Genomic DNA, 26,189 nt, shown 5'->3' on the forward strand with positions numbered 1-26,189 from the left:
AAGGTTTGGGCAGCAAGGCAAGAGGAGATCAAAATTTTTAGCACCTGGTGAAGTAGGAGGCCACTGATTACATAGATTGCATCTGTGTTGGAGAGGAAATTGGTCTAAAATGCAGACATGTAAAGTCTTTTGGCGAGGGTTAGTGGATGAGGTAGTTTATACCGGCAGCAGAAATGTTCAGAAAGGAATAGCTCGATCCTGCAAGAAATGTGTAAATAAAGGCGCACGGTACCTGAGGTGCTGCTGATGGCATGGAAACCTTGTATACATTTATTAGGTCGTTCTACTCCAAGTCCAGGTCAGTCCCATCTAACGCCGTTTGTTCCCAAACAGCAGCTCTGCAAATGATCTTGGGCTTACATCTGCAGGTTCTGTTGCAAGCGTAAACTACTACATCCATAAAGGGCAACTCCCTTTTTCTCTGAGTATCCAGGAAGAAACTGTGTATTTTTTTTCAAGTGTTTGTCCACACTAGTAACAAATACATCTACCCAGAATCCTACTCTGGGTGTGTCCATCAGGACTTAATTCTGACCACAAACATCCATCTATGGTGAGGGTGGGGCTTGGAAGGCCACAGAAGCTGAGAGTCCATTGGACCAGTCAAAGTTCAGGCCTCATTTATCATTATTTTTCATGTCATTTCAAGCAGGCAGGATAGGTTTAGTGCAGTAGTAAGGCAGTGGAGGGTTTGTATAATTTACAGGGGAACAGTTCTTTCACTTTTCTAATGAACTTTTAGCTCTGCCTCTAAGCTGAGATTCCTGCACCTCTCCCTTCAACAGCTCAGCTGATTACCAGACTGACTTACTTAGGTGTCTTAGCAAGTAGAAACCAGCACACAACTGGCATATTCCTCATCCCACAATTGCCAGAGCAGAGGTTTTCTGGGCAGCAGCTACAGCTTGAAGCCCAGTAGTCCCCAGTTTCCCTTATACACAAATCCACTCTTATCCCTTGCATTTTTGCTGAAGGTCTGCCACATCCAGATCCTTACTGAGGATCTGAAAGTGCTGAAGGCAACAGTTCTTCAGCATCCTCAGTTAACATGACTTTTCATTTGTGCACATCAAATAATTCTTATTTCTCCATCTCAGGAATGTAATTCACTCCTTGAAGAATTTACAGTTTAACTCCAGCTGGGAAATTAGGTGAAGTGAGAGTTCTTCAGGAGCTTTCTCATTAAACTACCCAAGAGAAAATTTTTTGATGGAGATAAGCCAGTCAGATTTAATCTTTTTTGGCAGGAAGAAAGATCCTATCACCCAAGAGAGAAATTCTGATTTAAGGTGAGAGAGAATCAGGTTTTAGTTCTTTCTGCCTCAGGAAAGGGATTTAAAGCTCAGTTTGCTCCATTCCAGGCAAGATGGACTCACTAAATGGTTAGATGGAAGACAGACTTTAGAGCCTCTCTGGTCTGGTGTTTTATCAATGCCTATAAACTATTCTTTATTGCAAAAACAAGGAAAACATAAATCTTTAGAGAAGTATTATTTTAATGAGATGCACCCCAACTTTGCATTTAAAGTAAGTATCTTGACCAAACCTTTTTCTTTCCCCTTTCCCCCCCTTTTTTAAAAAAATTTTTAGACTTGCTCCCTCTGACAAAACACATCAAATTGGTTAAGATTAGGTAAATTCAAGATGATTTCAACTTGGATGGGGCACATGCCTGAGTTGTTTTAGTAGATATCTTGTATATGATTTGATATTTAAATCTGAGTCCTTGACCATTTACCAATGACAATGAATTGCTAGAGAATAATAATTTTTAACTCAGTTCTGGTAGAGTCCAGCAGTACATTGAATTGCAATTATCATTCATCTGTTATTTAACTTTACCCATTTTACATCACTAGGTTTTGGAACAAAATGATTCTTAAGTTCTGGCCAGCAAGGCAACATCTGGTACTCAGTAGAGAGGTTTCACGTGTGTTTTTTTAACAAACGGCCTGTCCTCTTGTCCTGTATGACTCACTCTCTCCCTCTATATATGTCTATAGAATTGGAAAGTTTTCATAGTCACATATACTGAATAAATTGAAAAACAAGGTAACTATCAACATTGTTAGTATTCACTCTAATATGACCAGCTGCAAGAATTTACTTGTTGAAACCAGTAAATGCAAGAAGGTGAGAGAAAGCAGTTAGATTGTAATATGATGTGCAACCGATTAATTAAGGTTTTTCAGATTCCAGCAGATGAATAGCAAAACTACTGTATTTCATACCAGTATCTCTCAAGGTGGCTGAAGAAACAGGCTGCAAACAGAGATCTACGTATCATTTTTAAAAGCTATGACTGCATGACATAGTTCAATTTTCTCCCTGATGTGAAGACAGCCCCATGTAGGTAGTAAGCCTAGCTTATTGTTTCACCATCCTAAAATCCAGTGAGGAGATGGAATTCTTTGTTTTCTAATTTAACACATTTATCATGGTAGCCAGTATCTATTTTCTGCAAGTTTACCTGTAAGGTGGCAGTAAAAAGTTGTGCAAAAGTAGAATTTTATAAAAATTTATTATTTCAAGCTCTGGATTTGTAAGATGTCCAGGATATAAAGACACCCAGATCGTAAGTTTTAGGATGAAATGCACTTGGCTCATGACAGCTAAAGAGCCAAGATATCTGAAGGCAGAAATATAGAACAACAATAAAAACCAGATTATGGGGTTTTTTTGTTTGAATAAATAGCACAAAATTGTTATTAACCTGAAAAATGAACCACTTGGTCAAATGTGGAGCTGTATTTTAAAGTCTAAACACTCACCAATTGCATTTATCCTCCCAAAATACGGCATTTTCCTTATCAACATTATTTCTAAATTAAATGAATAATAAACCACTTTTTCAGACCATAATTTGATTTGCATGTCTATTAAATCTCCAAGGTAAAACTGTTTACCAAAAAATTGATTTGGAAGTCCAAAGCTTTCTGAATGTGTGAAACTGGGAAGATGACAAAACATCAGTCTTACACCTGAGGTCACCACATCAAGCACAGTCCAAAACCCAGACAGCTCCTTAAGCCCTGGAATGCTGTAAGGAGCAGCATGGAGCAGCAGCAGGACTGTCAAGGCAGATACACAAGCCCAAAGAAAGATTAATCCACATCAGGTCCCTCAAAAATAGTTTAATTTTCTTGCATCTCTCTTCTGAAATTTGTAGTAACTGGTGAGTAATCTCCGCAGCACAGCCACAAGACATTTTCACGTGGAACAAAAATGAACCAAACTCCTCCCTTATTGAGAATGTTGTGTTAGTTGTCTACTTGGCCTATATAAGATTTAACACCTTTTCTTTGTATGGTTTCATAAGGCATCCTGCTTTGCATTCCTGCAGACTGCCAGCCTGTGCCACCTTAGCAAGTACACCTCCCCACAATGCTGGAAATTACCAGGCTGCAGCTCCTATAAAAGCTGAGCAGGGTATAGGAACAATGGGACCACTCACTTTCTCTCCTCAAAGCAGCAGGTGCTGTGTTAGAAACTGCACTGACATCAAGATGCAACTCTGCAGTTACTCTGTCTGTATACTGAAGTGCTTGTTTTCTGAATCTGGCAAACAAGGAATTGCACAGAACTGCTACAGTGTGAGAAATTTAGAATTCTTTCTTTCAAAGGGAAAGCATAGAAAAACTTTGCCTTAGGACTAAGATATGAATACACTAAAAATCAGATATGCCACTCCCTAACCTAATTTCTTTCATGTAGAAATCTAATAATGTTCCTAGGTCTCTCACATTTTGGGAGAATTTCCAATTGTGTTTTTTAAGGCAGTAAATGCAATCACTATGAATCCTCTACTGCCTTTCCCAATTTCCACAGAGAAAAAATACTGGCAGTGAAAGAACTGAAATGGAATTTGAAGCAGACCTAACAGAGAACAAACAGCAACAAAGTAAAATAGGTCTAACAAGATACAAACCAACCATTTGTGCCTGGGTTTTTTTTGTATGTGTGTATATCTATATGGTGCTGCACAAGACATGCTTATGAAGGGAAAGAAGCATTTATAGTTAGCCCTGAACTAAAATCTGCAACTACACTGCACATACAGAAGTATCATGCAGAAACTTGGACAGAGACCAATGAAGTTAGAAGGCACTGCTGTCCCATTTTACATGTGTAATGACACCACCAACGTGGATCTCAGGATCACATCCCATTTCACAGCAGATACCCTGGCTGGATTTTAAACTGATCATGTACAATTTTATTAGAATTATCAAAATCAAGAAGAAACACTACAACAAAGTCTCTAAAAAAAAATAAACAAAAAAAAGCCCCCTGGGATCAAACCAGAATTACACTCACTTAAGAGATTTTAAGAACTAATTTTATGTTTGTCACCAGTTGGCTAGTAAAACAATTTTAAGATAGAAAACATAGTATCTCTAGGTCTGTGCTTCTATCTTTTATACAATTGTTGAAGTTATTCTCCAAACAGATCTATGAAGCTCTTGGAAGGATTCTGATAATATGATCTGTAAGGCTGCAGATTCTGTATCAAAATCCTTCCTTCTCTGAAGGACGACCAGTAGATGGCAATTTATTTAAATGTTGTAATGTACAGGTATAGCAATGAACAGATGAATGCAGTTGCTATCAGTTACTTGTAAATGTCAAAGGCTTCAAAGTCAAGTCACTCAGGAGAAGCCAAAGTAGAAAGAGGAGATGGAGGTAGGGCACAGAAGTAGCTCGAATAGCACAAGGTCCCATCTTGCCTGTGAATGCACCCATGTGGATTCACAGAGGTGGAAACAGACAACTTTTCCCAGTGAAGAAATCAGCAAATAAAACAAAAGACAAGACTGATGGTTTCAATGAACATAGATGAGGGGGCAACATGGCAGAAAATATAATTAGAAGATAAATAAGAAGGAAAGGGTTTCTAAATTCAGACAAGGAATTGAAAACTTCACATGGTTCTAAACTGTGCCACCCTAAACTAATGTGGATCATTAAGGCCAGGTCTACAGAACCTTCTACTCCAGGTACCTACAAGCAGCTTAAGAAACAATAAACTAACATTTCTTACTCCCCACCCCACAGTCCAGCAGTAGAAACAGCACCAAGAGATGGCAGCATGTAGTCTTGAAAATTACTTAACACCAACTCCTCTCCTAAATTATGCAGCAAAATTTATACATTCTGAGAAAAACTGAAATGTAATTAAGGATCTGGAAAAGTACACATGAAAAATAAGGGAACTGAGTCTAGAATACAAAGGCAATAGCACACAGAAAAGACAATATCCAACTTTTAACCATCCCTTTCCATACTTGAAGGAGATACAGAACCTGAAAGATGTCAAATTCAAAAGATTTTATCAGAACTTTCTCAGATAACTTACAAGTTTGCTTCTACAAAGAATCAAGATTTCCTCAACTTCTCTCTCTTCAGCATACATCATTAAAGTTGAATATCAATACAAAAGTATTTTTAAGTAATATGGACTCTAACTCCTCATGCTTTTGGCCTAACGCTAAGCTTGTGCTACTGGATTATCAGAAATAAATATCCTTTACAGAGACACTAACTAAGCACACAGTTTTTTCTACCCTGCTCAGCAGCATGCAACTCCAATCTAAACAGGGCACTATGAAAGGCCAACCACTTGACCCAGCTCGGTAGTTCCGAATGTTCTGAAGTGGTACATATTACATGTAAACACTAAGGGAATCCTTTCCTCTAGCCCAGTTACTTCACATCATTCTCCTTTTAATCTTCTTCTCTGGATCCTACTAGGATTTATTACTGGTACTACTTATATAGCTAATTGCCAAGGCTTATTAGATAAAGAGATTTTTTTTTCTATCTGTAGTTCTTCTTCTAAGACCAGCACCATCCCATGCAGTTTCTTCCAATGATACCAACATTAAAGTTCAGCAAGTGACCATTTTCTCTGCAAAAACCTCAGATCTAATTTCCACTCTGTTCCAGAAGAATCAATTTATCATTTCAGAAAATGACTGAAGGGTCTTGGAAATAATTTTGAGACGTAATGTCCATATTGTCCCTGTTTCAAAAAACAGAAGTTCTGCAACTGTTGAGTTTCTGACTATTTTATGTGTCTTAGTGGCAAACACCTTTGCAGATGTTTCAATAAAAAAGTCTGTAATCCTTCCTTAAAGCCAGGGATTTTTTTGTTGTTTTTGTTGTTATTCTTGCCTCCCTTACTTAACAACCACTTTTAGCCCTTTCACAGTCTTTCTTACAAGTAACCTTGTAGTTCTTCTATCAGTTTACTACCAAACTAGTTAGTACTGGTAGGCTTCTGCTATTCTATATTCTTTTTCTGCCATGTCCACTTCCCATATCAAAAACTTTCTTCAAGTGACTGTGTCACTTGTGCTTGCAAACTGAGACTGCATAATTTCTAGCTGTTCCTTACAGACCTACTATTCTGTCAAAACAAGAAATAAGCTAATTTACTGAATTTCTGGCTTTAATTATCAACCAACTGAATGAAATGTCAGAGAGTCTGCAACTAAGAACAGGATTAAAAGGAGTCAGGTGCACTAGTTGCAATAATGAAGTTGCTAAAGTTAAACAATTAAACACAGTTCATTTCTTCTTATTTAATAAATTATATAAAAAAGTGAAACTTTTTTTTTTTTTACACATTATTAAAAAACAGTTTCTTATCTAACTTCAGCAATAATACAAGCAATAATGAAACCAATTTAGATTTTTGGGTGGACATTCCATATCCCATTTAAGTGGAGTCCAGTGTGCACAGCCTCACAAGTACTGATGACTTTTCACTCCCAGGGTTGGTCTTCTTTTGTGCTGTTCTGGTTCCATAGACGACCTCACTGTTCATTTGGGGGAAAAAAACAAACAAAACAAACAAAAAACAAACCCATATTCCTTGGTTAACATTGAAAAAAACCAACAAAATGTGGCAAGTTTCAACACCTGTTCAAACCATAAGTACTTTTGTATCATCATACAGATGTTCAATTATGTTTGTCACAGCAACATGGCATTTTATCTTTAGCCTTGTAGAAAAAAATGAAACCCGATAGTTTATGCACATACACGCACAGAGTACACTTGACAAGAACACTTTTATGTGGTTTACATTTCACTTTTATTTAATCCTCAAAACTGCCCATATTGCAGGGGTTTTCTTGATGAAATATGGAACTGAGCAATTCATTCTACAAAATTATGGTAAAAACTTGCTCGTTTTTCTACCTTTATTGCTAAGAAACTTTACAGGTGCACAGTTTGTAAAAATAACCCTTTTAAGACTGAATGTATACACATGCTACAGGATTTTAAAAACTGACGTTAGCATAGCACCTCCAGATGGGGCAAATGCAGTGCTGAACATAGACAGAATGTTTACGAAGTTAGAACTGCTCATTTATTTTACAGCTTCTAAAGGGAAGAAATTGTTCAGTCCTAAAAGGGTTAAGTAGAAACCCTAATATACTTCTTTTTCTAACAAAGCTGCCACTCAATCCCACAGTACAGTGCTTGAAAACAAAGTCAAAAGTCTGGCACAGGAAAGTATACACATTTGTTCAGTACTCATAAACACAGCTGCTTTTGAAAGAAAGTAAATAATATGGTTAATAATTGAAGAACATCTTAGTTTCAAGATGGACATCCCTATGGAGTCATTTAATCCACAAGTGGGTAGCTTACTTCCAATAGATAATTTGTTTCACTTGGTATTAATATTTTCTGTATGGGGAATTCATCAATTTATGTCTTGAGTTAATGTCTTTTCAGGTAACCATTCTGATTTTATAAGTCTGTGCAATGAAAACAAGTACAGAATACCATTATTAACACAGTTGTGGGATGCCCTCAGGGCAAATAATTAGGAAAAACATCAGCAGCAGGTTATTAAAGACTATGCTAGTGTTGAATTCTGAAACACAGTTCCAAACGACAGAAAACAAGAAAAGGCATAGCTAAATTAGAGCACTCACTTTGCTTTTTCTTCCTATAGTTGGAACTATAACAACATTCTGAACACAGACTCAATTTCTATGTATACAGAATTAACAGCAGACTTAACAGCTAGACTTGAACAGTTATAAGAGTTTCATACTGAAACATTCTATAAGTAGTTTTATCAAAATCTCGAGATATTGTTAATAGCATGAAAATTGATTAACAGCTCACAAGGCCAATATATGTAACAATATCACCCCACAGAAAAAAAGTTCAGGAAGATAATACGTCTGAACAACTGCATGTATTAACAACAGTAAGGACCTGGAAGACCATTTCTGTACTACAGAATAACTACTGGCAACAAGAGAGCCACAAGCCAAATGAAAAAATGTGGTTTAAAATGGTCTTGTAAGCAGAATAGGCTCTTTTTTCACCCACTTGGCTGTAGTGTGTAGAACAGCAGATATTAGGCTAAATCTTTACAAGTCAAGGGATATTATATCTATTGGGCAAAATTACTGCACGTAAAGAAACTGAATATAAAAAGTATTCCATTTATACGTAAAAAATTTAAAATAATGAGTATAAAAGCACATGTCAAGTTCTGAAAAGCTATTTTAAATAGTCTTTGAAGGTTAAAAGGCTTGCTATGGTTTGCCTGCTGTGTGTCTATCATGGTTTCTTGAATACCCTCTAGATCTGATATATGTATCTTGTTTATTTTAATTCTCAGTCTAATTAGTGATGAAAATCTGTGGCTCTTGAACTAAGCTGTACTGTAAGATATTTATGTGCTTCTAACAAAAACATTGTGAAATGATTCCTGCCACAACACAATAAACCAAAATTTTACAGCACATACAAAGGTAAACAGATTTGCAAGTAAATGCCAGTAAACAGTTTAAAACAGAGATAAGGCCACAATGAATCCTGCCCTTGGTCACTGAAATGGAGATGAGGTGAGGCAGCATTCACTAGTGCTAGGAACCAGCATCGCGACTACATCACGGGAACACGTTTCATAATACAGAATAAGGAGTATGAAGGCCTGTGGTAGAATACAAGCACATTTTAAGAGGAGAGTGGCACTGATTTTACTATCTGCTAAATACGCTTTATAACCAATTTCTTCCTTTAAACACATTGTTTTCACACATACAATGGAGCACTAAAGCAAACAAATAGAATGGAGCGTCAGAGTACACAGATACGGTGCAGAGATGATGCCTTAAAATGGTGGTGGATGTTGAAACTGGAATAAGTGGTCAGAAATAAAAACCCTATGAAAATGGTCAACAGGTAAGCTTGTAAGCAACGCACTGTAGGAAACCACAGGTTCACATTTACACAGCAGTTGTGACTTTTGCTTCAGGGTATAGAAAAGGCTGAACACACCAAGAAATTTGTATTTTGGCTTTTAAAGAGGAAGATCACACTGTCAGAACTTGTCCTACAAGTCTATGCCTAGCTCTGGGACTACAAATGAACTACTGGGGTATACTTTCAAATACAAATGAAGCAGGCAGGTCTACAAGGAGGGACAAAATATGGTAAAGTCAAAATGAAATACAAATGCAACAACCAACAAAGTCAAAGTGCAAATGAGCCTTGAATTTATGCTGGAGAGAAGACTTGAATGTTGCACAAGCTGTTGGCAGGGAAAAGGAAACCCACAGGAAACAAGGATGGGAAGAGCTGACATCTTCATAGTGCTTTTATGATTTTCTATTTGCCCATTTCTAAGTAATAAAATTTACTTCTAGTTATTACTGTATGATCACTTCACAATGAAAGCACGTTCTCAATACAAGTGTTACACAAAAGCCTGGCCTAATTGACTGAACAGTATGAAGAAAAACATGCTCGTTGTGATTCTTAAGTGATGAAGGGCATCACCTACCAATCCCATTTGTAGCACATACTTCTCATGGTACTTCAGTTACATGCCAACAAGACAGAAGACATGCTGCCAAATGAAGTTATTGGGAACATTCCACTTTTGAAATAAAACATTTAACTTACACTTAATACAAATTATGTACAAGATTAGAAAAACCTGAACAGATCCTGAAACATTTTCAGATGTAATATGACTGAGCAAGGAAGAGGGGGAGTAACCCAGTAACAACCCTTCAAAAACACCAACATATGCCTGTGACATGAACAATCATTAATATGACTGCTTGAGATGCCACTTTTAGGAAAAAAAACCTCATGTAATGTTAGAACCTCATGAATTATCACTATAAATACATATTTAAAAAAGAAAAACAGAAATAACTATTAACAATGACTGAAAACAGAGCACTAAAGTTAACATACATTGCATGTATTGCAGGCAAGGCAGAGGCATTTTTTAAAGCTTTTGCACAGACTTCATATAATCTTAAAAAAAATATGCTGGCCTTTACAAGGTTCTACTTGCTGAAATAAAAACAATTTCAGTTCATAAAAAGTCACAAGACTTCAGTTTAAAAAAAGGAACAGTTCCAGCCACAGACCAAAAATATATATTTTTTTTTAAAACTGGAAGAGTATGGTAATTAGATTATACAAGCATGGTCAGGCTTGGAACCTGAATATACTTCAGAGCAAAAGCTCAGAGGAAAAAAAAAATATAAACTATTTGGTAACAAAAGTGTACTATATGTTGTGATACAAAAAAGGTATGGTGAAAATGTACCTTTTATACTAAAGCTTATACAAGTTCCTTGGTCCATAAAAACTATGTTGTGTTCATGTTTTCTAGTTTGCTCAACATGTATCCCAGCCACATTTTTGTTTCTTGCCCACTAAAAAAAACACAGCTGAAAAATAGATTTTCAATAAAGTTCTTATGTTTCGGATGTTGGTTTTTTTTTTATTGTGGCTTCTGTTTTTAAGATCAGCACTTGCAGGTAACAAGGTTCAAATCATATCACCTAAAATGCGAAAGTGTTTTCCCATGAAACCACAAAAATTGTTCAGTTCTCTTGAATGTAGCACGAAAAGTCAATTAAAGTCCAGACAAACAACAGTAGTTAGGAAACTACAGTTGCTGTAGATGATGTGACATTGGTGGGGTTTGTGCTGACGCTTGTGTAACTTCCCTCACTGTTTGTGTTTGTTTCACTGGAAGCCATGAGGCTTGAGTTGGCTCTGAGAATTGCTCCAGCAGCACTGCAGTGTGGCCGTGGCCCTGGTTCCGGTGTGTATGTAAAGGTAAGGCTGGTGGAGTAAATTATGCCATCGTTACGGACCAAAGTTACTGGAACCTGGACTGGCTGTCGGACCCACCTCCAACCCTCTCGAAATGCAGAAATGTCTGGAACAACACAAAGCATGCTCTCTGCACATCTGAAAAACAGGAGAGTCAACTGAGCACAATGTACTTAAGTTGAAAGAATACAATAGAACAGAACAGTTCAGTTGGAAGGGACCTACAATATTCAACTAGTGCACACACTGACCACTTCAGGGCTGACCAAAAGTTACAATCATATTATTAAGGCCAAATGCCCTTTATTTGCTTAAACACAGAGAGGCTAGGGGTATCAACCACCTTTCTAGGAAGCCCGTTCTAGCATCTGACCACCTTCTCAGTAAAGAAATGTTGCCTTATGTCCAGTATAAATCTTCTGTGGTGCAGCTCTGAACCATTCCCATGTGTCCTGGCACATGACAGCATGAAGCAGAGCTCAGCACCTCCCTCTCTACTTCCCCTCCTCAGGAAGCTGCAGAGAGCAATGAGATCACCTCTCAACCTTCTTTTTTCTAAACTAGATAAGCCCAAAGTATTCAGCTGCAACTCCTAGGGCCTTCCAGCCCTTCACCAGCTTTGCTGCCCTTCTCTGGACACATGCCAGTACCTGAACATCCTTCATAAACTGAGGGGCTCAGAACTGCATGCAGTGCTCGTGGTGAGGCTGCACCAGTGCTGAATGCAGTGCGATAGTCACCTCTTTTCACCAGCTAGATGCAACCTGGCCTCCCTGCTGCCAGGGCACATTGCTAACTCATCCTGAGCCTCTGGCAACCAGTACTCCCAGACCCCTTTCTGCAGCACTGACAAGTGTACACCTGAGTGTGTACACAAGCACACACTCTTCAAAGCACCCAGTAGAACACAGACACCATAAAAGTAATAAAAAATATTGTACCTGTACATGGTTTCAGCTTCCACATCCCCAAACCAGACACGTAAATTTGGAGTGAAGTTCTGTCCTGTAAGTTCCAACATCGCTACATCCCCACCACCATTCAACTGGAAAGGGAGCAAACAGAAAAAGAAGAAAAAAATCCCCCCCAAATATATATATTAATGAAAATAAACACTCTCCCCTCAGGAAAAAATAAACAAACAAAAAACCCCAACAAACAAAAAACCCCACCAACCAAAAAAAGTCACAAACAAAACCTTCACATACAGGTAAGAACTTTAAACAACACTGTTTCTATCAGCTGGACAAAACCAAAACACACACACAATCTACACAACTGAAATATAAAGAAGTAACACGTCCAAAAGATACTGCCAATTAATTTGATACTATGAAAGAATTTCGAAGTTTTGATAATGGCCACTTAGAATAGATGTCAACAAGTCTTTGAAAACAGAGAACAAAATATTTCAGAGAAGGTATTAGGGGAGTTTTTCCTCTGCCAAGTACTGGGGGTTTTTTTAGTAAGGCTCTCTTTGATCTATAATTGGCAAGAGTCAAAAACAATTTCTAAATAATCAAACAGAAATCCTAGGGATATCACTACCATAGTACTTTCAGAAATAAAATTCTTACTGTATACAACAATATTAGTATTATTCCTAGAATGGATAGACTTGTGTATTCTGAAATGTAAGAAAAATTATTACAACAAAGTAATTTTATTCTTTATAAAGCTATTGACACTGTTTTCCTACAGTATTTCACAAGGGTATCATGAACGTTAAATGACTATGATAAAAACGATCTCACATAAAACAGTATATTACAACAAACTACAAACTTACTTGAAGACTTTCTACAACAGGCACAGGTGTCACTGGAGCATGGACTGGACCCATCCCCTCATAAAATGTATATTCTGCTTTGTCTGTGCTAATGATTGTCCAAGAAGCTCCATCATTAATCATTTCTTTATTTGGTTCTTTTGGGCATGGAGTGGCCTTAGAGAGAAAGAAAAGTTTTAAATCTGATCTGTAGATATGTTTGTCAAGTCACAGACCTAAAAACCAACTCAGCCAGTAATAATGCCTGTTATTTCAAAAAACGTATTTCTTTATGTTTTCCTCTAAAAAATGGCCTAGAGAAACAGCCTTCATATTTCAGAAAAACTACTAGAAAACTAGTATTTGTGAGAACACCATAACTCTCACCTAGGACACTGTCACCTCTCCAACCTTATGTTTGAGTTTTATTTTAGTTCAACTTTCAAAATTTTAATGTTATTCAATAGGTGTCAGTAAAAAAACTACAGCAACTAGAAGTAGCTGCTTTAAAACAGATCTTTAATTAATACAAAGCATCCAAAACAGCTGAAGACTGAAGTGGGCCTTTTTTTCTTTTTAGAGTTCTTCACCCTCCACAAAATGATGGAAAACACAAGTTTATATTTCAGTGTTTGTGCAAAGACATAGGAGAGAAGCTGAAATGATAGCCTTGCAAATTAGAATAATGGAATCATAGAATGGCTTGCATTGGAAGGGACCTTAAAGATCATCTAGTGTGTCCCTCTAAATATTACTAAATTAGTATAAATATATATACAGATAGATAGATACACAGAAAATACACAGACAAGTATTTTTTTATGGCAACAGAAGCCCCTGAACAATTTCACCACCTAGCAACTCATAAGAAACTTGTGTAGAGGTCAAACACTGGCACAGAAAAAAATTCTAACAGCTAGATTCTGTTTCCCTCCATTAAGTTTTAAGGATATATCGGTATGTAACCGTAACCTTCACTCTTCAAAGTGGCATATAAACTTCAATTAGCATGAATTGTCCAGACCAGATGTTAAAAATCAAAGCTGTATTTTCATGTGGACTCTTCGTTCTGGTATGATTATGTAAAAAGCATCGAAAACAGCTCGCAAGGAAGTGTGTAACATGGATAGTAACTACAGATCTTTCCAAACTCAAGACACCCAAATAATACTTCCATCAGAAACATATGGAGCTTCTGAATTACTAGCCCAACTACAGGAGAAAGTTTCACAAAGGATGTCTGGACTTCAGGCGGCTCTCTTGAAAGCTGTTTATTGCATAGGCGAAGTTACAGCATTTCAGGGAGTGGGTATCCAGAGCCAGCCCTACAGCTGCCAGCTCCAGCTGTAGGCATACCTGAAGCCCCTTTCTGTTAAAGTTACAAAGCATTAGATACTTTTCTTTGCTGAGTATCTTAATACATAACAACCAATAAGCACCATACACAATACCTTTACATTTGCCTATAGCCTATCATAGCTACTACCATCACCATATTATAGTCATTATTATCCAATCACAAGAGTAACTAAGTTACAATTTAAGCTTACAGTGGAAAATTCTCAGACCTCTCTTCTTGCTTTCTTGTTCGCCTGCAATAGTTCTTTTTGGTAAAAACATGTTTTCTATTTACTTATGCTCTTCTTGAGACTTATTTACTTGGTGAAAAACATGTCTTTGTTTGTAGTCACATACCTTTGTCCTATTCATAAAAATCTCCTTCCAACTCATCTCCAACCTTTGCCTTCTCAGTTATTCAGTGGTCAATGTTTCAGCAAAACATCTTTTACTCTATATCAAAACTTGCTTTCATTTCTATCTGTTTCCTCAGTTTCTACATTCAGAGATCTTTCTGCCAAGCCTACGTATCTGTGAAACTTCCTTACTAAACTTTCATCCTCTCCAACACCCAACTTCAAAAGAGAAGCCATTATATAGGAACTGCTGTATACTATTTTGAAGCAAGGCACCTTTCCTATAGGCTGATTGCAATTCTTGTTGGCATGGAATGATATACTTTGAGTCATAACAAATAAAACCACGGATATGAAAAAATGAACAACCCTGTAAAAATCCTTGACTGACTTTTTTCAGATTTCCTAAGTCCATGAAGTGGAAGGCGAACGCCACAGAATTTGTTCTCAAAATCCTGTTGCATCAAGAATCATTTCAGTAACACATTACTCCTTCTGTTACAGAAATCTTTGAAAGGTTTCAATTCCCTTTGTAGAGAAGCATTCTTCCTTGTCACTTCCAAATAGGGCTCCGGGGGCATTTCTCACCTTTTCTTTCCTTCCCTTTTTTAAGTAAATTTTCTCAACAGGTGGCACTGGGAGATTAAAATGGCTTAACATCACGCTTAGTACCTCATGTACTGTCTGGCTTCAACTGGAGACAGAAGTTACAACTTGGGATCCTAGGGTTGCAACTGACGGTTTTCTGAAACCACCACCTCAATGTGCGGTGGCAGCTGCAAGTGACGACACCATGGCGGACACCAGCACACAAAAGTGATGAGAACAAGCTGTCTTTACACTACAAAGGTGTAAATCCTTTGTTCACCTAATTCTGTAATACTGTGTGCAGTTGTGGTCTCCCTGTCTAAAAAAGTCAGAGCAAAAAACAAGAGAAGGGACAGAAAGGGCAATTAAAATCACCAAGGAGTGCTGAACTTATGAGAAGAAATTGAGAAGACCGTGATTTATTAGGAGAGAAGAAATTAAGATGTTGATGGCTAAGTGAATGCAGAACTGTTGCTCACTAAATACTGCAAAACTGGAAGAAGGAATCACTCACAGAAATTGTTACATCATTCAAAATAAATACAGCAAAAGTTTATTACACAGAGAACAGGAAACCTCTTGAACTTTCTGACACAGATTACTGAAGAAAAGGAACATCTGCACATTCTGAGTTAATCAAACCGATGTACACATTACAGAATGACACTAAAAGAGTCAGGGATGCAGCCTTTAACAATGCTTGGTACAAGAAGTGTGGATGCTGGCAGAGTACAACCACACTGGAGTGTGAAACACACCCAGATCCACCAGCTTCCTGTAAGCACCAACTCCTATTGCTGCTGGTAGACTAGACACAGACATGGACCATGCTCTGATCCAGTAAGGCATGATTTATATCCTTTCTCCGTGCCCCAGAACACACGCATGTCCTGAAAGAGAGATCTGGGTGGTACTTCAGCAACTGAATTTCAAGGTTCATGCTCACCTGCAGACTTTTTTACAGCCTCTTTGCTTTAAGCCTCTATGGTCTCTGTATAGGGCTATTTCCATTTACCAAAGAGAGACTTGCCATCCCAAAGTTTCCAGGATTTTGGGGGGTGGTTGTTGTTATTGTCATTTTGGTTATGTTGGGGGTTTTTGGGTTGGTTTTTTTTTCAACAGTGACCATAATTTGTCTAGATTCCTACTATAGGAACAGTATACACATGCTGTTTCCCTGGTCTTTGTCTTCTGATCCAAAATAAAAAACCCAGATAAAACAGGATTTCTCTCCTGACATTGGCCGAGTTTATCTTCCAATGTGATTTCACCTACCAAAGCACGGTAACAGCCTGATGTGCAATTTACCAGATTTTATTCAACAAGTATAAGCAGCAGCTACCTCCTCCACAAAGAGGATTCAGGACAGGGGCTTATCCTTTTATCTAACTACTACCCATGTGGAAAGTTCAGAGCTCTTATTAGACTGGGCTCCATGAGTGCTGCTGAAACTGAAGTGTGGTAGTGTGGGGTATGCTCAGCCCCCGCCCTGGAGGTTCATCTGCTGAGATAAGGAGACTGCCTAAACCTCCCAGCAGAACTCCCCTGGAAAGGGAGCTACTCTTCAGTTACGGGCGAGAAGACGACAAACCCAGAATCCTCTGGGAGACCCTATGCAGATCCTTTGTAACCCATTGGCCCTTACCTTCTGACACCCACCCCCTGTATCCCTATAAAGCCAGCCCCCTGCCCCTTCGAGGGCAGAGAGAGCTCGTCCCTGGCTCCCCTTCACTGAACTAATAAAGCTGCCTCGTGCAGAACAGCTACATGAGCCTCTCGTCTCTCCCTGGTCTGGCCTGGAGGCTGCCCTGCAGAGCTGAGCTGGAATCACGAGCTGACAATCATTAAAGAGCTGACAGCCTCTGCACAGGCCCTCCTGGCCAGCAGCTGACAGAAGACACTGGGCCTCAGGAAGACGATCTCTTTTGGGACCATCTCTCCGGAGCGGTCACAGCTTCCTCGGTCAGAGCTACTGACCCCTCACCAGCTGTCATATGGTAGGACATCCTGATAGCTCCACAGGCAATTCCAGGATGCTGAACTAAGGCAGCTGTCAGAAAAGCAGGAGTTGCTTCTTCATTCAGCGCTTCCCATACAGTACTCTGAGAATGATTAAATAGCAGGCTGATCCTGAGTTATTGTAATTCACATTTCAAGGCTTTCTCTTCTAAATGATAGTGATACCTTAGGTTTTAGCTTTTATATTTTTCAGAGCCTGTATTGCCTAGTATGTAACGCTGACACTTCATATAGCCTGTTAGCTACTGTTCTCACATTTAGGTTAGACATAACAAATCCTCTCTGGGGCCTGAAGTCAAGGACACCTTGCTGTCCCAAGCCCTGAAATATGCAAACTGAGCCTCTGGACAGGGGGAGCAAATTCGGGGTAATTACATCATTACTTGAAATTATAATTGGAAAATTAACCCTGATATGCAAATGGACCAAACTTATAAAAGTGTGAGAAACTCATGACCCAGGGTCCATCTTGGGTGGAGCTGCTTGGAGGCTTTTGACTCCCAAGGTGTACCTTTGAAGGCCCTTAAAATAAGTACCAGATTTTATTCTCTTTTTCTTGTCCAGCCTCTGTTTTCAGGTAGCCATTTCAAGGCATTAATAGTCCATTCTCCTTTACAAGAATATATATTGACAGATACGTATTTCTGCTGTGTGCAGTGGGTAGAAACAACAGATCTAGTCCCTTCTGAACCACAGGTCATGAATATGTTACTGAAATAGGAACAAAGCTTCTCATACTCTCTTTCCATTATCCCAATTCAGGAGAGAATTCAACTGAGTCTTTACCAAGCCTTCCTGTCCCTTCCCTTAAATTAAGGGAAATCTTAAATGTTAGATTCTAATTTCCTATCTCTACTTTTCTTACTCAAGAAGGTACAGCTGTTCTGAGGAAGTCCTGAATCTTTCCCAAGCATGGCCATCTTCCTGGAGCACAGCATTATCTCTCAACACCCTTTGTTACTTGAGCTGCCCCCAAAATATTTATAGAAAATTGCAATACTTAGGTAATCCTGAACTTGGCCAAAGTCTTCACAGAGTCATAGAATATTCTGAGTTGGAAGAGACCCACAAGGGTCATCAAGTCCCACTCAAGTAAGGACTGACCCTGTTCAGGGATTGAACCCACCACCTTGTTTTTAGCACTGAGTTGGAAGAGACCCACAAGGGTCACCAAGTCCCACTCAAGTAAGGACTGACCCTGTTCAGGGATTGAACCCACCACCTTGTTTTTAGCACTGAGTTGGAAGAGACCCACAAGGGTCATCAAGTCCCACTCAAGTAAGGACTGACCCCGTTCAGGGATTGAACCCACCACCTCGTTTTTAGCACCATGCTCTGACCAGCTGAACCAATCTCAGGGTCATTGTTGGCCTGCTAGGAATTACCATGTAGAAGTGCTACAAGCATGTCTGTACATACAAGAGACATAAAACCCGATGTTCTTCTCCACCTGGCTGGAGGAAAAATATTTCTGAGACAGTTATATTCTTTACGAATCAAATTTCTGTGGCTTCTCAAGTTACTGTGGGCAACTACCACAGCTGTCTATGTTTACACTCTTAGCCAAGAGCAACACATGGCATCTCTACTGAGTTCATAATGAAACAACACTGTCATCAACTGTATCATTTCCTATTTGCTGTAACCTAGAAATGGACACACAAATAAGTGGTGCAGCTCCACTGGCATATACCAACATGTTAAACCACAGTATCATGATCACATGCACAAGTTTCTAGTGTGTTTCCTTTTTCTCCATTGGAGAAACCAGAATTCATTTTCTAGACAGACATGGAAGAAAATTATGAGGAAAGAAAAACAGATTTGGAAAGGCACAGATAACAATTCGTTGCTTTTCATCCTCTCTTTTCAAGACAAAGTATTAGACTCACATTCAAAACCTACTACAAAAATGGCATTCATATATATTTTGGGAGTATTTGGGAAAACCGTGCAACCACGCTTCTCATCTGTTGAAATAGTTTTAAACAACTTACTTGAAATTGGATTATTCTCTCCTGGGAAAGGCACAAATACATTCTCTCAGTGTCTTTAAGGTAAAATGCACATTTATGGAGCTGTGATACTGGATCATCTGCATCCAATAATGCCGTTTGTTTATCTACTTTTCGAATTATCTGTGATGAAAATTGTACATATATATTTAAGACATACATATAGTCAGTAAAGGAAGTGAAAAGTATTTTTTTTAACATTTCCATGCTTCTCATTTTGATACCAACGTTAGATTCATAGTTCTTAGTGCCTTTGAAACAAGAATGACACTGAAGCCACACTCAGTACTACTACAATGTGCTGCATGCATAGATATTTTATCTATTTTTGCTCAAGGAGTGGGGGGAAAAAATTGAAGCTTCAGCAAAATCTGCTTTTGTCCCATTTGCTAGTGTAAAAGAGCAATTATTATATTGGTATCTTCAATCACTAATTACTATTCTTAGTAATTAATATGTTTCTACAGCTTTCACCACTGATAGGATCAACAACATTCTGTGGCAAACTGATTGCTGAAGGAGAATAATTAAAATAAGGATTAACTAAAGATATTGAGATGTCCTTAAGTAGAGTTTTGGAAACAACAATCAGAACATATCTTAACAGCTGGTCATTAAATATTACTTGAAGACAACTGCAAAGAACAACTGTTCCTTACATCTGGCACCTCAGTGAAAAAAAATATCTGCTGACTTAATTCAGATCTGTTTAACCAATTTATTTCTAAAAGTCAAAAGCTATTCCCTTAGAGAGTGAAAATCTGTAGCTCATAGTTTTAACTCAATTCCTAGAAAGAAGTTTAATGCTTTATGCAACACTACTAGATGCAGCAGCCAAAGTGCCTGAATATTTCTAAGCTGACAATCAGGAAGCCAACTATGTCCTCTGCAACATCTAATGATAATGAAGAGTATTATTAGCAATATAAATTTAAAGGTTAACTTTTTTCTTCTAAGTTCTTTGCATTTGCTTATAATATATCTGCAAGTTACCTTTTAATTGCATCACCTTCCATCAGTCCTGTAAGGCAGTATGACAAATTTTCCCAATGGCAAACAAAACAGGAACCTTTAGCCTGATTTGTTTTAATCTATTTCTACTTACAAATAAGGTTTCTGGAATAATAAATGATGGCATCTCTTTTCAGTAATAAGAAAGTATTAACATGAAGCCCACAAAAAAGTGACATCCTCTTACTGCATTTCATGTGCTTGAACCACATCAGTAGTGTAACCAGGTCTGGATTTTACTGTCAAACAATGTGATTTAAGGGAAACAAAAAAAAACTCAGTGAAATTTTTATTCTGTACCATGTACGCTGAGCAGGCTATTATCTTTTTTTTTTAGCCAAGTTTGGTATTGGGAGAGAATTTCTCATTACAGTCCTAGCAAAATAAGTCTGGGAAGAGGAACAAAAGCCTGACTCCAGGAAGGCTGTTTTTATATTGGCGCATTCTGAAGATGGCTTCTACCTAAAGTTGAATTAGCAGAGCCTTGTATGAAGCTCATAATAGGCTGACAAGCCACAATTTCACAGAAGATCTCATATGAAGCACTGTTGATTATTAATTCCATAAAATTCCACTTAGGCTGGCATTAAGAGCATAAAACAGGAAAAAAAAAAAATCTATAATTACACTTAACCATATTTACAAAAGCCATTACTGTTTATCCAGAAGTAATTTTTTTTTTTTTGTTCACAAACCTTAACTAATTATTCCAAAGGCAGTTCCCATGTTTCAGACTTAAAACAAATATTATTAATAAATATGAAAAAAATGTTTTTGCAAGCTGGTACTAATATCATGTATCCTCAGGAGTACATAGAAGTGCTTTTAGATTCAAATCAGTCAAGCATTTTTAAAGCTGTGCTGGAACTCAACACATGGAACAGTCCTACTGGCTACTAATATTTTACTCATCTATCGATATCAATATTTAAAGCATTTTGGAACAGGGGAATCTACAATACTGTTTTTAAAATAGACAGATTAACCGATTTTGGCAGGCTTGAATTCTGAAAAATTCCCTATGCTTATTTTACAAGTTGTTCTTTGTTTACAGAAAATCTGCAGATACAAAAATATGCTTTCATTAAAATAAATGCCATTTTCCATATAAAACATGTATTACCCAAAGGCAACACACAAAGCCAAAAACTGTAAACATTGCAAACCCAGCTATGGAATTACATTAAGTTGCCATCTATAAATTAATTACAGCATTGGAGAAATTGAACTGTACCAGTCTCGGGAGTGCCATGCCAGTAACTGAGCATACAAGTTTGACAGTCTGCCCATAATGAATGTAGCCATCTCTCACTGTGAATTCTTCTCCTTCTGATTCATCATCATCCACTGCATGAAACAGGAATTTTCAGAATTAGTTGTTTTAATCACTGTTTTTCTTGATAGGAGATACATTTAACATCATGCTATTACATCAAATATATACTCAGTAACAAAACAAGTCTGCATATGGGCAATTAATATGGAGGAAAAAATGTAGGATGCTTTTTTGTGAGGATGAAGAAAAGAGTGAAAAAAAATTCACAGAATTGCTTTTACTTACAGAGGTGGATGTAAAACGCTCCCCACTGTTGTGAACTGGCATGGAAATTACCACCTTCTACGTGTAAATATCTGGTGCTAACTGTTTGGGATCGAAGTCTATTAAATAGTGCCACTTTTGTCCCTGATGCAATACATACTGCAAGGAACACATACAGACTTGAGATTATAAAATTACTTCATTATTACATAGAAAAGTAAAAAAAAGTCACAAATAACATAAACTGAAGAATACTTGAAATCAAGACATAATTATCAAATACTGGTTAATTTAGAAAATATTTATATTTGTGAAAGACCAAAAATAGTCTTAAAGTTATGAGTGCAATAACATACATAGTGTCTGTTCTCCAAAGGCATGCTAGCTCACAGAATTTTGCCACTTAGCCAAATGGGCCAGTGCTTGCCAGCTGAAAACTGTTCATAGTTCTCCAACAAGTGATTATTTAAGGAGAAGCTTTAGCTTGCCCTTGTGAAGTACTTAAGACAACTTTCAGCAATCATTTGAAGAATATTTCAAATATAAAGAAAAATTATTACAATCACAAGCAATTGAAAGGAAGACAGATGTAACTATGTCAAATTATAACCATGCAACTTGAAATGTTCTCAGATCTGATCTTAACTAATAATTCAAAAGAGAGAAATGTAAAGTTTGCTCCCCTAAAAAAAACCAGCAATTAAAATTTTGCCATCAGAATGGGAATGTTGTTCTACTTGGTTCATATTTACTATTGAACATTGCTTGTTTCATATTCACTGTCCATCAAAACTATCTGTCTGAATACAAATTCAACAGTGCATACTCTGAGCCCACGGGCGTGAACTGCACAGCAACAGATTGCCTTTAGTCATGTGCCAAGCTAGCGGCCCCGAGATCCACATTCCATAGGTGAATGGGTTCCAGCCCAACACAGATGGAAGAGCCTTTTAAAGCACTAGTGAAGAGAGAGAGAAAAACAAACAAAAAAAAAGGGTATCTCTTGAGGTGCTCCAGTGGTATGCAGGCAAAAAACGTTGGAGGAAAAGCAAAAACGTTCCCAATTATACAGTAGCACCAGAGATATTATTAGTTGAAAAACACGGTAAGCAAATAAATCTGGGTGAAATATCACCATACAGATTTCTTAAACGACTACTTAAAATGAACCATGCAAAACAAAAATAAGAACAACATGAAAATGGCATGAGACAGTAAGAAGGTGGCTGTGATGTGACGAAGTGCAGTTTGGATAACATTTATCACAATCTGAAAGCAATCTCTTTGATACTGATCAAAACATTCTAAGCACCAGATTGTGGCAGTTAAAGAGATCCAAAAGCTTAGAAATCTGAGGTAGAACATTCTTTATACATCTGTCTACATGAATTCATTCCTCAGAGTACATGGGGGTTTGAGTGGGCCTTTTTTATTTACTAAATAATTAACCGTGACTGCATAAAACTCAACAGGGTAACCTATTTATATGAGAACATTTAAAAACACACTGATGTGTACAGTTCTGAAATACAGCTAAAAATCAAAAGTTGAAAATTTTGTTGTATTTCCTTTGTAGTCAGACCTTAGAATACGTAACAAAAAATTAGTAGGAAACAAAATTAATTGCTACATAAAGAAAAAACTGAAATACTTACAGTCTGCATTTTTCAGTGACTGTTTCTTTTTAGAAGGCTTGGAGATGACTTTGATCCGTTTACTGAGGAACACACCGATGTCATCACTATTGCCATAGAACATTTTAACCGATAACATGAAGTGCTTTCTCTTGTCTGAGTCTGATATGTATAATGTTTTGGCAGTGCAATAATTCTGTAGGTGAAAATATACTGTGGTTTCTTCTTTGAAGTCAACCCAGTTCAATAAACTATGCATATTTAATTACGAATGAATTAGGAAAACTAACACAATAGGTTTCTAAAACAGATGAGAAACTGGTTTTTTCTATCTCTTCCATATGCATTTCTTTATGACTACTGTTTAGCTTTGTGAAGTGTTGCACCCAACCTCATTACTCTATGATCATTCTAAATACCCTCACCTGAACTGGAAAACATGATTGGAGACCCTAACTGTATCAAAGCCACCTCCGAGGGGCCAAGAGCACTACTAAAAATTACAATTGATTAGGGCTGTACAGACAGTACACTGGGCATGCACAAGGAACCGCCTGTGCAGAAAATGTGTTGAACTAAACTTTTCTTGAAAGGATGGAAAATGATTGGGTTTTGAAACACAAGGAAGTTACCTTTGGCTAAGTGTTTATGCTAGGCGTCAGCAGAATTAAAAAAAAAAATCTCATAAGGAACTTCAATTATTCTTTTCCTATTCAGCATTATGAAGCATTTCTAGTAGACTGTGCTGAAAATACTACGTAGCTATAAAATACTGCTTAATGAAACAACGAGGCAAAATGAACACTTTTGCTGCTAGTTCTACTCCAACCTTTTAAGTCATCACAAATATATTTTTAAAAAATCTTTTAAGGTAAGCAATTTACACCACTGTAAAAAATAATCTACTCAATTTTTAAGATGCTACTTCAGTTGTATTTTTAGGCAAAGGGACTTAATATTTCTAGCAGCAGATGTTTTGATACTGCCTTGATCAGATTATCCACTCATGCAAGCCAAGGAAGGCGACAGAGAGTTTGGGCCAGAAACCATATTTTAGTTAGCCACTGATGGCTACCAAACCTAACAATTTACTGATTCTGCATTAACAATCTACAAATTAAAGGGTACCTTGCTATGACCCTATGAGCGAAATCCAACTTTTCAATTGTCCTAAGTATTTTTGAGGGATTTTTTTTAACAATTATGCAATGCCTAGAGTGCAAGAAAAGGTTTCAAAAATAAGCAAGGGCATTCCTTGAAACATGCACCATGTAGCTATAACATCCTTTGCAGTTATCTGAGTGGTTTATTACAGTTTTTCTACCTTTCCTTCCAAGTTCAGCTGCTGCATTTCTTGGTCACTGTTTCCTATCCCAATAAAGGCGCATGGTTGTGATTCCTGCTCAGTGCAACCATCCCGCTCCATTTGCTCTTTTTTTTTCTTCCATCCACTGCCCATGAGATACACACATGGAGGAGGACAAAAGAATCTGAAAATGAAGAACACATTATGGAATTAGTTTTCCAGATAAACAAACTGATATGTTCCCAATGCTTTCACCTACACACTCTGCACTTGAGGTTATACAGGCATGCCCTTCATTTGTCTTGAAGATTTTCTAAAATGCAAATTAAAAAAGAGAAGAAAAAAAAAGAAGAAAAAAGCAAGGAAAAACAGCAGTAGCTGCAGTGTCACTGAGAATCTTTCCTGTTCAATGTATGTCAGGTAATAGTCTGCATCTCTATAAAACGCTTTCTACCTTAAAAAGAGATTCTGAAAGAAAGGAAAAAAAGGCCTCAAAAGTTATTACAGTCTTTTGCTTTTGCAGGTGCTTAACATGATGGAGCAATTAATACACATAGAACAGTTCCACAAACTAATTTAATGGACAACTGCTGACTACAATTCCTAAACATTTAGAGTTTTGTCATAAGCAAGGAGGGAGTTGATTCCATCCATGCATAAATCTCTCCCAAGTTTTTAAATGGAACAGACGATTTTATATCTTCATCAGTATGTGTAAAAAATAAGGCCTAGTTTTCAGCAGCACTGACTGTAATCAGTCTAGATGTTACTTACAACAATACATTCAAAATTAAATTCAGCATTATAGTACAATGCATTGGTCTTGAAGCTTCTGCAAATTGTTAAAGCCCAAATCCTGAAAAGCTTTGGCTTTAGCTAGCAAACAAGCTGCAGGTTTTTTATCATCATTTCACTATGATCAAAGATATAAAGTGGAATGAATACCTCCAGTTGTGAGGCAACTAAGGAGGGATGTAAAGGACGGGAACATGAAAAAGTTTGTAGTATTTTATTTACTTCAATTTGGAGAGTAGTGTTATAACTTGCCACTTCTAAAACCCAACGACTCCTACCTTACAGGTGAGGGTTCTCTGGCTTTGCTTTTTATTTTTTTTAATTGGGCTTGGGACACCTGAATTCCAGGCAAGGGGAGCAGGCTCCATGCCGGGACAGCAGCCAGTTGTGCCACCCGCAGGCTGCTGCAGTGGTGAGCAGGAGCTGTCAGGGCAGGGGGGTGAATGGAACTGTAGGCTCCGAGTCATGGAAAATTATCAGAGGATAAAATTATTCAGTTTCTGAAGTATCTGTGGGAGTCCTGGGCAACAGAGGCCAGGTCACCGGTTGGTCTTGATGATCCGAAAGCTCTTTTCCATCCTAAGGTATTCCTACTTCTATTAAACACCATTAATGGATGCGCACGCGCACACACACACGTGTGAGTGGAAAGGAAGCAAGAGGATAAGCAGGACTCACATTTTTATTAGGCTGGTGAGGGC

General features: G+C 37.7%; 1 protein-coding gene across 1 annotated transcript in view; it reads right to left on the bottom strand.

The window, feature by feature from the left end:
- Positions 1–5,313: 5,313 nt before the first annotated feature.
- Positions 5,314–26,189, bottom strand: part of RBPJ (recombination signal binding protein for immunoglobulin kappa J region) — a 29,807-nt gene continuing 8,931 nt past the window's right edge. The window contains exons 3-10 of the mRNA XM_019287004.2: positions 24,712–24,877; positions 23,409–23,583; positions 21,775–21,912; positions 21,448–21,560; positions 19,185–19,325; positions 12,908–13,063; positions 12,060–12,163; positions 5,314–11,256 (exon numbers count right to left, since the gene is read on the bottom strand). Coding sequence (XP_019142549.2) covers positions 10,941–11,256; positions 12,060–12,163; positions 12,908–13,063; positions 19,185–19,325; positions 21,448–21,560; positions 21,775–21,912; positions 23,409–23,583; positions 24,712–24,877 — 1,309 coding nt within the window. The 3' untranslated portion in view covers positions 5,314–10,940. The remainder of the gene's footprint in view (positions 11,257–12,059; positions 12,164–12,907; positions 13,064–19,184; positions 19,326–21,447; positions 21,561–21,774; positions 21,913–23,408; positions 23,584–24,711; positions 24,878–26,189) is intronic.

The sequence above is a fragment of the Corvus cornix genome, chromosome 4 (genome assembly GCF_000738735.6).
Source record: "Corvus cornix cornix isolate S_Up_H32 chromosome 4, ASM73873v5, whole genome shotgun sequence".
Classification (NCBI taxonomy): domain Eukaryota; kingdom Metazoa; phylum Chordata; class Aves; order Passeriformes; family Corvidae; genus Corvus; species Corvus cornix.